We start from the raw sequence: 14,639 nt of genomic DNA on the forward strand, positions 1-14,639 counted from the left end.
TGAAATGGATAGGGGACCAACTCAAACCAGCTTGGAACTATATAACTCTCCACGTATTGTGGAGAAATCTGCTCCAACTCAGGAAATTCCAGTGGTAGGATTGGAATTAGAGGTATATGAAGGGGAGAATCTTATTCCATTAATGAGTTGCTCAGCTCCGGGAAATAAGGGGAAGAAGGGATCTAAGTCAACAGACAGGGTTTTGAAGCTTGTCAAGGAATTTAGCCAATTCGTGGGAATTACGTGCGATGGGTATGAAGGAAAACTATTGGAGCTGTTTGCGGATATCATTGCAGAAAATGAAAGGAAGGGGGCAGGTGTAGCATCTAATGCGGGAAAGAAAGGATTGAGGGAACTCAATAATTTGGTAAGTTATATCAATTATGAAGGGAGGTCTAGTCGGGTTAGGGCTAAAGGAAGGGCACAAAGAGATAACCCATGAAGCCAAGAATTATTTCTTGGAACGTGAGGGGACTAAATGAGGGCAATAAATGTTTGAAGGTAAGAAATTTACTTAGACAATGGAAGGGGGATATTGTTTGCCTTCAAGAGACGAAAATGAAGTATATTTCCAATGAATTTGTGAGAAATTTATGGGGATGTGTTTATGCGGACTGGGTTTTTGTTGCATCAAAAGGAGCATCGGGTGGAATCTTATTGATGTGGGATAGAAGGGTGGTCACAAAGATTGAGGATTATGTGGGAGAGTTTGTTGCAGCCTGTTCTTTCAAGAACGTAGAAGATGACTTTGTTTGGGCTTTTGCGGGGGTCTATGGCCCGAATTTTGATCACATCAGGCACCGGCTATGGGAGGAGTTGGCTGGTCTTACCAGCTGGTGGAATATGCCTTGGTGTATCGGCGGCGATTTTAATGTGACTCATTTTCCTAGTGAAAGGGCGGAGGGAGCACGCCGTACTCGTGCAATGTCAGACTTTTCAGACTTCATAGCTGAGCAGGGGCTTATGGATCTCCCATTAGCCGGAGGGATGGTCACATGGTCAAATTCTTATTCTCGGTCTAGGATCGATCGATTCTTAGTCTCTCCAGAATGGGAAACTAAGTATCCTAGTTTGATCCAGAAAAGGATGCTTAGACTGTGCTCGGATCATTTTCCCATCTTGCTCGATTGTGACGGCATGACAAGAGGTAAGAGGCCTTTTAAATTTGAGAACATGTGGTTGAAATATGAGGGGTTCGTGGACAAGGTACGGGCTTGGTGGTCCTCTTATAATTTTTCTGGCTCTTCAAGTTTCATCTTGGCTAAAAAGCTTAAGGCGTTAAAGGGGGACCTTAAAAGCTGGAACGAGGTGGAATTTGGCAATGTGAGTGCTAGATGCCTAGAAAAAGCGGAAGAATTGAAGGCTATGGAGAGCTTGGAGGAAGAGAGGGAGCTCGATGAAGAAGAAAAGGAAAGAAAAAGGGGGATTTCTAGGGAGTTGGAGATTGCTCTTTTACAAGAGGAGATCAGTTGGAAACAAAAGTCCAGAATTAGGTGGCTCAAGGAGGGGGATAAATGTACTAAATTTTTTCATCGAATTGCCAATTCGAATCGGAGGTATAATTCCATTGATTCCATAACCATTAATGGAGCAACTAATTCCAACCAAGACATCATCAAGCAACAAGCGGTGCAATTCTACGAGTCTTTGCTCTCTGAACGTTGCAATTGGAGGCCTAGGGTGGACAATCTTGCGTTTGACTTGCTGGAGGCGGATGAGGCCACTCATATAGAATCTCCTTTCAAGGAAAGGGAGGTGTTGGAGGCGGTAAAAGGTATGGATAGAGATAAGGCCCCAGGTCCGGATGGCTTCTCCATGGCGTTTTTCCAAGATTGCTGGGAGGTGATAAAGGAAGATATTATGGCGGTTTTCTCAGACTTTTATGCTCATGGTAAGTTTGAAAAAAGTCTTAATGCTACTTTCATTTCCCTTATTCCAAAGGTGTCTGGGGCTACTGAATTTAAGGATTTTCGTCCTATTAGCCTTATAAGTGGAACTTACAAGATTATTGCCAAAGTTCTTGCTAATAGGATGAAGAGGGTTGTAGCAAGGGTGATATCAAAGCCTCAAAATGCATTCGTGAAGGGAAGGCAAATTACGGATTCGGTACTTATTGCAAGTGAATGTCTTGACAGCCGGATTAATTCGGGGGAAACGGGGCTGCTTTGTAAACTGGATATGGAGAAGGCTTACGATCACATAAATTGGGATTTTTTATTATATCTTCTTAGGAGATGTGGCTTCGGCGAAAAATGGTGTTCTTGGATTGAGCGTTGTATTTCAACTGCTTGTTTCTCGGTGTTAATCAATGGCACCCCGTCCGGCTTTTTTAGAAGCTCACGAGGGGTGAGGCAGGGGGATCCCTTATCTCCTTTTTTGTTTGTCATAGTTATGGAGGCGTTTAGCAGGATGATTGGTGCTGCCATTGATTCTGGTTTTATCTCGGGTTTCCCAATGGGTGGTAACTTGTCTGAGAGGATCATCATCTCTCATCTTCTATTTGCAGATGATACGTTGGTTTTCTGTGGGGCGAATAGTAATCAAATCCGCTCCATTAAAGCATTACTTATTTGCTTTGAAGCCGTTTCTGGTCTGAAGGTAAATATGGCTAAATCAGCTTTGATACCGGTAGGGGATGTGGAAAATGTGGGAGACTTGGCTGGGATTTTGGGCTGTGGTGTAGCTACTCTACCTTTGAAATATTTGGGACTCCCTTTGGGTGCGTGCTTCAAGGCCAAAAACATTTGGGATGATACTTTGGAAAAGATTGAGCGCAGGTTAGCAAGTTGGAAAAGGTTGTATCTTTCCAAGGGAGGAAGGGTCACTTTGATCAAGAGCACACTTTCTAATCTTCCCACTTATTTATTATCCCTCTTTCCATTACCTGCTTCTGTGGCCAAGCGAATAGAGAAGCTCCAACGTGATTTTCTTTGGGGTGGTTTAAACGAAGAATTCAAATATCACTTGGTTAGTTGGGATAAGGTATGCTCTCCTATCAACAAAGGTGGCTTAGGGATCAGGAAGTTGAGAGTCTTCAATCAAGCCTTATTAGGAAAATGGCTATGGCGTTATGCGCACGAGAGAGAGGCTTGGTGGAGAATTGTGGTGGATGCCAAGTTTGGTTCCGCATGGGGTGGATGGCATTCTATTGACAACACCGGGTCTCACGGGGTGGGTCTTTGGAGGCATATTAGAAGAGGGTGGCGAGTGTTTTCTAAATATACTAAATTCGACCCAGGAGACGGATCCCAAATCAGATTTTGGGATGATGTTTGGTGTGGGGAAATGACCCTCAAGGAAGCATATCCAGGCCTATATAACATAGCTAATGCAAAAGATGCATCCATTGCCGATAATTTGGAGTTTATGGGTGGAAATCGCCAATGGAATGTTAGCTTCCTTCGATCGATCCATGATTGGGAAGTGGAAGTGCTAGCATCGTTCTACTCTACGTTATATTCTCACAAGTGGAGTAGGGGGGGGGTGGACAAAATTTGGTGGATCCCGTCGAGAAAAGGGAAGTTCGATGTTAAATCATTCTACAATATCTTGGTAAGCAAAGAAGCAAGTCCGTTTCCTTGGAAGAGTATATGGCGCACCAAGGCTCCTTTGAGAGTGGCTTTCTTTACTTGGACAGCGGTGTTAGGGAAGATTCTCACACTTGATAATCTCAGGAAAAGGAATATCATAGTGATTAATAGATGTTGCTTATGCAAAGGTGATGGGGAGTCTATTGATCATATTTTCCTTCATTGTGAGATTGCTCGTTCCTTATGGCAGGCCATCTTCAGTCGTTTTGGGTTGTCTTGGGTAATGCCTAGTAAGGTGGCTGGCCAGCTTGCTTGTTGGCGGACGGGAGGTCGATCTAGGAATGCTGTCGTGTGGAAAATGGTCCCGCTATGCATTATGTGGTGCCTTTGGTTAGAAAGGAACGAGAGATGCTTTGAGGATGCTGAGAGGTCTTTGGAGGAGATCACGGCTTTCTTTTTCCATACTCTTTACACTTGGACAGCGGCTTGGCTCGCTCCTATAGTTATTAGCTATCTTGATTTCCTTGTTCTTTTTTCTTCTAGCTAGTCGTTTCCCTTGTATACCCCCCGTGTACTAGGGTTGCGCCCCTCTGCGCTTTTGATATATAAACATTACTTATCAAAAAAAAAAAGATGTTTTGGTAACCAAACTCATGGTTGTATTCAGCGGTATTCAATCTTGAGAATTTGCGAGAGAGATAACGCCACGTAGAATTGACATTACTCCAGTTTGGCATATAGTGAGAAAACAAAATGTTTCACTTAGTGAAAGGTAGTGAAGTACTTGAAATACTTGGGCCTTTTGGTAGGTTTAAGTGGCTTCCTGTGGATCCCAGTCATGCTAGTGCAAAATAATAGATCATGTTCATTTGTTGAGCACATACATCATCTGCCTGCTTCATGAATGTCTTCCTTTTGAGTATTGAAGTACATTCATAATATAATGTAATTATGTATTCTTGTGTTTTTGGGCAGGGCTCCATCTGTATTTAGTATTCTTCTACTATTATTGCGTGATTCTTCCAACTTTAAGATCAGGATACATGCAGCTGCTGCTTTGGCTGTGCCGGCATCAATTCATGGTGAGTAGTAGGCTGGATCCTTTTTTGCATTGTCAAGATTAAAATGTAAATTTAGTTTTTGTAGTAACTCAACAATGCCTATCAGTATCAGCCAAATTTGACATTTTTAATTAAATCCATGGCATACGGATTTATCACTTCATGACCTTTATTAGATAATGTCAATATTTTGCTTGACAGTGGTGGTATGGCTAGAGATTCACGCTATATGTGGTTGGAAGCAAAAGGCTTTGGTGATTTGGTGAAACGGTGGTGGAATTCATACCAGTGTCTTGGTGTCCCTTGCTTTGTTTAGGCGTACAAGCTTAAAAGGTTGAAGCTTAATTTAAAATGCTAGAACAAAAAGGTCTTTGGAAATGTAGAGGTGAGAAAAGGGTCCTTTTTGGAGGAGATCTGGTCCCTTGTTTTGCTGGAAGAGGAGAGGCCTCTTACAGAAGAAGAGATAGTCAAAAGGGGCTTTGATGAAAGCAGAGTTGGAGAAAGTAGTTCTTATGCAAGAAGTTAGCTGGAGGCTGAAATCAAGGGCGACTTGGCTGAAAGAAGGGGATCAGAATATGAGTTTTTCCCACCGCCTTGCCAACTCCCATTGGATGAATAATTTTTGTCCAGTCTTAGCATTTGATAGTATGGACACTTCCAATCAATGATACAATCCTTCAATATTACAAGAACCTTTTTTCTGAAACCACCCCTTGGCGGCCCAAATTAGATGGTTTGGAGTTTCCCTTGCTAGATTTAGGAGAAGCAGAATGGGTGGAGAGGCCGTTCCAAGAGGAGGAAGTCTATCAGACGTTGCTTAGTATGGATGGTGGTAAAGCACTGGGGCTAGATGGATTCAATATTGCCTTTTTTCAATCGTGTTGGGCGATAGTGAAGGACGATCTGATGCGCGTCTTCCATACTTTTCATGAACATGGTTTGTTTGAGAAGAGCTTAAATGCTACTTTCATTGCCCTTATCCCTAAAAAGATTGGGTAGTTGGAAGTAAGGAACTTCGGACCTATTAGCCTGGTGGGAAGTGTATATAAGATTTTGGCTAAGGTCATTGCTCTTAGAATGAAACAGGTTTTGGGTTCACTCTTTTCTATGCAGAATGCTTTTATAGGGGGGAGATAAAGTCTAGATTCAGTTCATATAACCAACGAATGTTTGGACAACATACTGAAATCTAGAATTTCTGGAGTGTTGTGCCTATTACCATGTCAACTGGGAGTTCCTCTCCTATCTGCTTTGGTTCAAAAAGGAGGAAATGGATATGTAATTAATGTGTAGAATTCCCAAACACAAATTGTTTAGCTAAACGGGTCAGACCTTTAAACCAAACACAACCCGCGAGTGACCTAACACGACCTACTTGTCACAAACGGGTTGATCTATTTGACCCATTTAGACCCAAATGCGTTATGTTTAACCCGTTTTAACATGTATATATAATTTCATAAACGGGTCAAGTGGGTCAACCCATTTATGCCAAACCCTAACCCTCTAATTTCATGTCGGATTCGCAGGTCGTATAAAAGATTGCCAATCCTACCTTTGGACAATTACTTTAGACTTGCATACTGCGCTTGATTTTTCCTGTTTTTCTTGATCTTTGTTCCCCTTCTAAAAGGTGTCTTTCTAGTTTCAAGTATATTTTTTATGTACCAGGGTTGCGATTCTTTGTTCTTTAATAAAATTTTTATTACTTATACAAAAAAAAAAAAAAATCAGTTATATTTTTAATGTATTGATAGTGCTACACCCTGCCTTGGAAGACCTTGTATTTTTCAATTTGACATTTCCTATCCTGTTCTAAATTGGAGTTCTTGAATGAGAAGGTAACTTAGTCTTCTCCCCCTTTATTTAATGCAGATTATGGGAAATCTTTCCCAGATGTCATCCAAGGTCTGGAGCATATAATAGAGAATCTAGGCTCGGACCAGATTTCAGCACCATCTAGTTTCAAATATAGGGTTGCGCTTGAGAAGCAGGTCAAGCTCCTAAATCTTTTGCATTTGAGCAATTCTATATTAGTACTAGTTTACAGTTTATGATTTCAAAGTATCATGAATGCCCCTACAGTTCTTATCAACAATTCCTGAGTCCATTTGAAAAGGCAGAAAAAGAGTTTCACTTGAATTGACGTTAATTTTTGAAAATTCTAATAAGATCTAAATGAGTAATGCTAAAAACTACATTTTTATCTTATAATTATCCCACAATGTTGACGTGTCAATCCTAACCAACTCTTGGATCATTGTTAAATAAATAAATCTAAGGGTTAGTTGGTTTGACACTGACACGTCAATATTGTGGGATAGTTGTCTGATAAAAAATGTGGTTTCTAATATTACTCTAAATTATTATATTTGGCCCTTAAGCTTAGATTTCTATTGAATCATGGAAAATGTTATGTTTTGGGTAAGCTTTTTTCCTTTACTGTGTTTGTGTGTGTTATTTAATTTAGTGTGATTTAATTTTTTTCTTTTTTTCTCATACAGTTAACCTCAACCATGTTGCATGTTCTTAGCCTTGCTTCAAGCACTGATCATGAACCTCTGAAAGATTTTCTCGTGAAAGTAAGTATTTCAAAGATGTTGGGGTTCCTTGTTACACAACATTTTCCTTGCTTAATAACCGGGTTTTCTATACTGTAATGCATTTGTGCTGTTGGTTGTGTGTGTGTGGATTGGTTTCACAACTTTGATTTGGCTGACAGCCGTGTTAGACATGCTTCAAACGTTAATGCTTCTTTTCACATTGGACATTTGTTTGCACTTTTCATACTTGTCCATAATGTTCCAATGGAAATCTATAACTTTGGACATTTGGCTGACCTATACACAGTGAACACATAGCAGAGTAAGGAGAAGTTTCTCTAACCGAGTTTGATTGGAGGGAAAAGGAAGGGAAGAGAGAGGAGTTTTCCTTTGTTTGGTTGGGTAGAAAGGGAGGGAAGGAAAGGGAGGTGGAGGGATCCTCCCCTTCCTGTCCCACCATTTTGTTTCCTCCCAATTTGGGAGGCAGTGGAAGAAACAAAAGTGAAAGACTATTTTGCAAGGTTTAACTGTTCTGATGTCACAAAACAATCTCCCCTCTCACTGATTCCCTCTAAACGATTTAACACCTAGAGGGAAGATGGCATTCCTTTCCTTCCCTTCCCTTCACTTCACCCCACTTCCTTTCCCTTTCTCCTCCCTCATACAACCAAAGATAAAGTAAAATTCAAATATGAGTAGTCTCATATTATTTGATGAAGTAGTATGTAGTTATGGTACTGTATGAGGAGAAAAAGTGATGTTTGCGTTTGTACAACATTTAGGACTACAACGGTTTCTCGTGTCAAAGAGTCGAACAATGAAATGAATTGTGTGTGTCTACATTGTACTTCACAGGACTTATGTCAAATTATCACAACTTTAGTTCTTATTGAAGAGTTGACTAAATAATATATGTCGAGGTTTGTGCATGCTATCTATATATGTAGCATTTTGAAAGTGCTCTGCCCATGCTCTGTTTTCAAAAATTTGCCTTTCTTTGCACGCCTGCGTTTGGTTGCTCTTATGGTGTGCGTCTCTAACATGGAGTAATCTAATCTTTTCCCGTATCTCTGTGCCTTTTTTAAGGGGTAGAACTTGGCTCCATTGCTTTTAACTGATTATTCTTTTATATCTCATCATTTCTCATAGTGCATGACAAATTGCTCATTTTGGCTTTTTAACTTTGTTCCACATAGAAAGCCTCCTTTCTTGAGGATTGGTTGAAGATGCTATGCTCATCATTAGGGGAGACAAGTACGTGTTCTGAATTTGAAAATATGTCTCTTCGGGACCAAAAGAAGGAGATGATATCCAAAGCAATACGATCACTTGTTGAATTATACAAAGGCAGGAATTATCATTCAATTATCCAGAAACTAGAGAAGTTGGACAACAGCATAAGGTGAATTTCTGGATTGTCCTTGTCATTTGGTTGGTTACCGTTGCACTGCAGTTCCCAGCCCCATGATTTAGCACCTTACAGATACTTGCAGTAAATGAAGAAAACTGATCCTTTTGAAGATCCTCTTAATGGAGTAGTGAAGGGTTGGGATTGGGTGCGCCCCTTGGGCCTTGGCTAGGGTACTAATTTGGAGGGACCTGAATGCAGATCTCGTGTCTAATTTATAAGGGAAAATTCATTTTATCATTACTGTGGTGAGGCCTTAATCCGTAAGATACAACCTCCTTGTGATTAGATTCTTAGTGTAAAGTTAATATGTTTAGTCTACAATCAATCACATAGTGTCACCTCATTAATTAATTGTATACCACCCATTTTATGAGCCTATATAGTTTGTTTTTTGTTTTTCTGAATAATACAAGGGAAAGGGGAAGATTAAGGGGGAGTATGATCCTATATAGTTAAATGATCACAATGATTATCCGAAAGTAGAGATTATTTCTTGTACTTGAGGCTTTTTATTGTAAATGGGTAAGTGATATAACAATACTGATAAACTCCAAATTCTTTGATGCACGTTATGTTTTTTAATCCAACTCCCTCATCGTTGTCAATGCAGTGGTGGCCATCCGGATATATTATTCCTAAGAGGCTCTCCCTTATAGTTTATCTTTATATATATAAATGTGTCAATGTCCGATATTTTGACTAAGTGAAACTAATCTATAAGTAATTTTAGAATACTTTAATTGTAATGGGACGAGTTCTTTTGGAGTATAGTATAAAAGTGGCTAATCTTTTGTGTTTTTTTTTGGGGTGAGTGCTAATCTTCTTTTATTTGGTCGGGACAAATGGCATTTGAAAAGTTGGGGATAAGGTTCCTTCTTAACTTTGAGGCGTACAACTTGTAGGCTATCATCGCTCGGGAAATTACGAATTTGCTCAAGGAAAAAAAATAATAAATAAATAAATAAATCACAAAAGGCACGGTCGCTTTTTTGACTGAATGTGTGAAGTCACATCCGCTTGGCCACCAACTTCGTATCAAATTCATCATGGCATGATACGGCCCACTTGTCCTTACTGCGCAGTGTCCCGAGTGTGGGGAGCACTGCACGTGGGACGACAGTCTTTTTTATGTTTTGTGTTTTTAATAAGGGTGAAAAGACTAAAGGTTTAACAACTTTATTTTTTATTGTTATGGTTTTGTTTTGTATCATATATGATATTTTGATAATGGTTAAAAATTGAAATGGTAATTTTGTATAATTTTTGTTTAAAACTTGACAAAAATGCACGTAAGCATTTTTAAAAAATTGACAAGAGTCTATATACCTAATTAAAAATTAAAATTAAAACTATTAAAAATATTAAAAAAAAAGGTTTTTAAAAAAAATGAAAAAGGAGTGGCTCGACAAAATTGGTCACCCCATTTTGCCCTAAAGAATGACTGGAGCCACTCTTGGCCTTTTTGGGGGTGGTTCGAGCATGCTAAACTTGCAAATTAAGGATAGTTGAAACCATCTCCAACAATCTTAGGTGTTGTTTCGGCAACCACATTTTGCAAGTTAGGGGTGGTTTAGTCACCTCCAAACCAGCTAGGAGTGCCTGGCCATCCAGCTTTTTCAAAAAAAAAAAAATGATAATTTTTTAATGTTTTTAATTTTAATTTTTTTAAAAAGTTTTATTTTTAATAAAGCATATGGACATATGTCAATTTTTTAAGGGTGCTGACGTTGATTTTTATCAAATTTTGGATGAAAATTAGACGGATGTACAATCTCCGTTTTTAGCCATTATCGGGTACCATCTATGATATAAAATAAAATCGAAAGGACAAAAAATAAAGTTATTAAATTATATGGGTCAAAACAATATTTAACCCTTTTAATAAATATTACATGCAATTTCATTTTTACACTTCTAAACGAACATTTTATGACTGGCTCTAAAAAACATCATTAGATTTTTTAGATGAATCATTAGTAAATTTTGGATTCATTGATTTTTTTAGTGCAATGTCAATTAGTTTGTACTTGAAAGTGTAAGTAAGGGTAGGTGTGTATAACAATTTTTTTAAAAAAAATTTCTTTTTTAATGGGTAAGATAGAATTGTATATATATTTTTTTTGTATAAAAGATGTGCTCTTAAAAACACCCAATGAATTTGGCTTAATTACACATGTAGTTTTTTCAATGTTCTAAATTTAATTTCATGTTCTCTCTGTCACATGAAAAATTTAAAATTAAATCTTAAACATTGAAAAAAATTAAAAAAAAATATGCAATAATTTTTATAACGGTACCTAAGCCAAATCCTAACACGTGCCAACATTGAAAAAACTAAGAAATGATGAGAAAGGTTTTGAGTTACTGGTGTTTCTATCATTACGACCATGAAATGATGAGAAAGGTTTTAAAATCCTTTTAAATGTGTGGACAAATAGAGAGAGAGAGGGGGAGAGATAAGATCATGGGTAAATCAACTTTTACAACTCACCGTATCAGTATATGTGACTTGATGGTGTTACACATTTGTATACCGATACGCTCCAACATATTATAAAAAACTTATAAAATTACTCGTAAATCTAACATTACTCTTTAAGCATAAACTTGATTTATAGGAATAGGATAATATCTTTCTTTAGGTAATTATTTTTGGTCGTTTTCTCTATAGGTAATTTCAAGGCCTAGCAATAATCTGTCCACGACCTTCTGGAACAAAGAGCTTCCAAAGTGCTGGGGCCATATTTGCAGCTACAGGACATGCATGGCACTCACAAGTATCTCGTGATCTCTTGTTTGCCTCAGTCTCTATCAAATATATAATGATCTTGATTCCTTTCAGCCTTATATATACTTGTGTCACTGTCTTCTTCGTTAGTGTTTGTGAATAATGAATATTATTAGTAAAATCTCAGTGTTTGTGAATAATGAATATTATTAGTAAATGTGGTTTTGAACCAGAAGAATGTAAATGAACCATTCATCATCCAGATCATACTGTATACGGAGGATTGTAGCAATTTAATGCAAGAAGTAGGAAATATAATATGCATAAAAGGCATTGTTTGTTAATATTTTTTTGGAAAATGTTTTGATATGAAAGTAAAGATGAAAGTCATGAAAGTAGTTGTAAAGCAGCGTTTTGAGTTGTATGTTATCTGTTTTAAAAACAAAAAGGGAATGGTAGAGTGAGGGTGGGGAGCAAAATAAGGCTAACAGCTCTCCTCGGAATGCTCATATGGTGCCACTGGCCATGCTGTCGTAGACTGAATCCACACTTCTCATTTTCCTTTTTTTTTTTCTTAGTAAAAAACCAAAAATTTAAAGAATAAATAAAAAAAAAAAAAACAATATCCACTCTCTGCCTTCGATCATCTTCATCTTCTCTCTCTTTTTAAATTATTATTATTATTATATATATGTATGTACGCTACCACTCATCACTTCCTGTAATGGCGGAGGCTTTCCACCCTTCCTTTTTATGTTACCCATTAGTCTGACCTTTAAGCCTCTCTCTTTCTCTCTCTCTCTCTCTCCATCGCTGCCCCCCTTTGCAAACTCCCGTTCCAAAGCTTCATTTAAGTTTTCTCTGACTGCAAAACTTATCATGTACATTCATTAGCTCAGGAAAGAAAATATTTTTTTCCATATTTTTTAGGGTTCTAACTTCTAAACTACAACTTTTATTAAAGAAAAGAGGAGAAAACTTGAATACCACGGAGGTCCATGTTTGCTTCACATTGTAATAATAGCATTTCATTTGGAGAATCTGGGAATCTTTAGCTGTGCCTGCAGTCACCTCAAGGTATGCTTCTTCTGTTTTCTTTTTCTTTTCTTTTCTTTTTTCCCCCTAAAAAATAGATGTTTCCTGTGGGTTTCCTTGCGTATGTAGACTAGTAAGGCTTCTGGCTCCTCCTTCTCTTTGTGGGTGTGTGACAAAAATATGGAAAATAAAATAGAAAAAGAAAAGGTTCTGCAAAGTTCGTTTCTTGTTAGAGTTCTATAAAGTTTGAAGAAGAGGGAACCTTTTTCTAGTTTTTGGCTTTTGATTGTATATTGTTGGGGAAGAGGTACGTTTCGACTTCCCACTTTACTTATTCTTGATTTCCTTTGCTTCTTCGTTTTGTTATTCGTTTTTTTTTTTTTTATTATTCTTTCTTTCACTTGGTAATGTTTTCTGTTCCTACCGGGCACCGGCGGCTTTGTTTGTTGTGGGATCTAATGCTCTGTCCTTTTTTGTTTTGAGATTTTCTTTTTTGGTCCTTCAAGTTTCAATCTTTTTACGTTCTTTGGGTTGATTTACTAGCCGTTTGCGTCCAGCTGCCTTGAAAACTAGTCTGCCTCTTCCCCTTTCCGATTATCGTCCACTTGTTGTTTCCTTTCCTTCATAATTTTTGGTTTTGTTCTTCAAAAGAAAAGAAAAAGAATTATAGGAAACAAGAGAGACTGGTTTTGGAAAGATTATACTCGGTCTAATGTTTATGTTCCAAGAAATATGTAAGCCCAACAACACTTCGTTGGTTATATTGACATTGCACATTGCAGCCTCCTCTGCTTCTCTTGAGACTTTTTTTTTTTACTAATCTTCTTTTTTCTTTTTTGCAGAAGTAAGAATGGCAAAGGAGTACAGCGGATCCCCAAAGCATCATCAGCTGGAATCTAAGAGGAAGCGCCTCAGTTGGATCCTAGGGGTCAGTGGGCTGTGCATTTTGTCTTACATTTTTGGCGCCTGGCAGAATACTTCTGCCCCCACAAATCAATCTGAGGTCTACAATAAAGTCGGTTGTGATGGTGGATCACCTCCAGCAGGCAGCAGTGTACCGTCGGCGTCATCATCATCATCATTTTCATTGGACTTTCAAAGCCATCATCAAGTTGAGATCAACAACTCCGGTGGAGTCCAGAAGTTCCCACCTTGTGATTTGTCCTATAGCGAATACACCCCTTGCCAAGATCCAGTGAGGGGAAGGAAATTCGATCGTAACATGTTGAAATACAGAGAGCGGCATTGCCCCAAAAAGGAAGAACTCCTCCTTTGCCTGATACCTGCTCCACCAAGATATAAGACCCCTTTCAAATGGCCTCAGAGCCGAGACTATGCCTGGTATGGCAATATTCCCCATAGAGAGCTCAGCATTGAAAAGGCTGTTCAGAATTGGATTCAAGTCGAGGGTGAGCGTTTCAGATTCCCTGGAGGAGGCACCATGTTCCCCCGTGGAGCTGATGCATATATTGATGACATTAACGATCTCATTCCTCTCAAAAGCGGGAATATCAGAACTGCAATAGATACAGGCTGTGGTGTAAGTAGTTGATATTTCATTTTAACTTATTTACTTCTTGGGACGGCCTATGAAGTATGAAGGCAGCAGTTCTGTTGGAACCCACTAGGAAAAAGCCCTAGCCTCAGGGCTATCATTCCAAAATGATTAGGTTTTTTTGGGTCCTTTTGGGGTGATAGAGCATATGCGGTTAGTGCTCGTCCACCTTTACCTAATAAATAAGTAATGTGAGACTTAGCACTTATGAATGACTTTCTATAAACTGCTCATTATATGTGAGCAACTCCTTTTCCCAATATGGGACTAGGGTGTTTACATCCCAGTTCACCGAAGACTTCTACATGATGTCATGTTTAAGCTGCCTGTCGTTTAATGTAATTTGTGATTACCAAGTGTATAATAGACGGGGATGGCAATTTGCTAATGTCTTGTTTTGGTTGTGGGTATTAAGGTAGCAAGTTGGGGAGCTTACCTGTTGAGGAGGGACATCCTGGCAATGTCTTTTGCACCAAGGGACACACACGAAGCACAGGTCCAGTTTGCATTGGAGCGGGGAGTTCCTGCTATGATTGGCATTATGGCTTCACAGAGGCTTCCTTACCCAGCGAGGGCTTTTGATATGGCTCATTGTTCCCGTTGCTTGATTCCTTGGCATAAATATGGTAAAAATATATGTATCTATGTCAATTCACAAACTTAAAACAATCAAACAATAAGGAAGATAGAAACGTTGTCCTTCATGCTTAACAATTACTAATTGCAAAAACTTAAATATGCTTAACACTGCAGTATGAAAATTTTGTAATCATCTG

The 14,639-nt window shown here is 38.6% G+C and overlaps 2 protein-coding genes across 6 annotated transcripts in view; both read left to right on the plus strand.

The window, feature by feature from the left end:
- LOC132173631 (uncharacterized) overlaps nucleotides 1-9,108 on the plus strand; it is a 26,744-nt gene extending 17,636 nt beyond the window's left edge. The window contains exons 24-28 of one of the 5 annotated variants that reach the window (XM_059585171.1): nucleotides 4,506-4,612; nucleotides 6,467-6,585; nucleotides 7,096-7,173; nucleotides 8,331-8,536; nucleotides 8,618-9,108. In XM_059585171.1, coding sequence (XP_059441154.1) covers nucleotides 4,506-4,612; nucleotides 6,467-6,585; nucleotides 7,096-7,173; nucleotides 8,331-8,536; nucleotides 8,618-8,630 — 523 coding nt within the window. In that variant the 3' untranslated portion in view covers nucleotides 8,631-9,108. Of the gene's footprint in view, nucleotides 1-4,505; nucleotides 4,613-6,466; nucleotides 6,586-7,095; nucleotides 7,174-8,330; nucleotides 8,537-8,617 lie in introns of those variants that run through there. The other 4 variants (XM_059585172.1, XM_059585173.1, XM_059585174.1 and 1 more) reach the window with 4 other exon arrangements.
- A 3,752-nt stretch (nucleotides 9,109-12,860) lies between these two features.
- On the plus strand, nucleotides 12,861-14,527 carry LOC132174430 (probable methyltransferase PMT18). The gene is made up of 3 exons (XM_059586089.1): nucleotides 12,861-13,042; nucleotides 13,151-13,848; nucleotides 14,279-14,527. Exons 2-3 carry the CDS (start codon nucleotides 13,159-13,161, stop codon nucleotides 14,525-14,527), a joined length of 939 nt encoding a protein of 312 aa, XP_059442072.1. The 5' UTR covers nucleotides 12,861-13,042; nucleotides 13,151-13,158.
- Nucleotides 14,528-14,639: the final 112 nt, after the last annotated feature.

Source organism: Corylus avellana, chromosome ca3 (genome assembly GCF_901000735.1).
Source record: "Corylus avellana chromosome ca3, CavTom2PMs-1.0".
NCBI classification, from domain to species: domain Eukaryota; kingdom Viridiplantae; phylum Streptophyta; class Magnoliopsida; order Fagales; family Betulaceae; genus Corylus; species Corylus avellana.

What these genes read in the sequence shown, in the direction of transcription:
- LOC132174430 (XM_059586089.1), top strand. Translation starts at nt 13,159, where the DNA reads ATGGCAAAGGAGTACAGCGGATCCCCAAAGCATCATCAGCTGGAATCT. An exon ending in CAATAGATACAGGCTGTGGT is followed by an intron (nt 13,849 to 14,278) that starts GTAAGTAGTTGA and finishes GTGGGTATTAAG; the next exon opens with GTAGCAAGTTGGGGAGCTTA.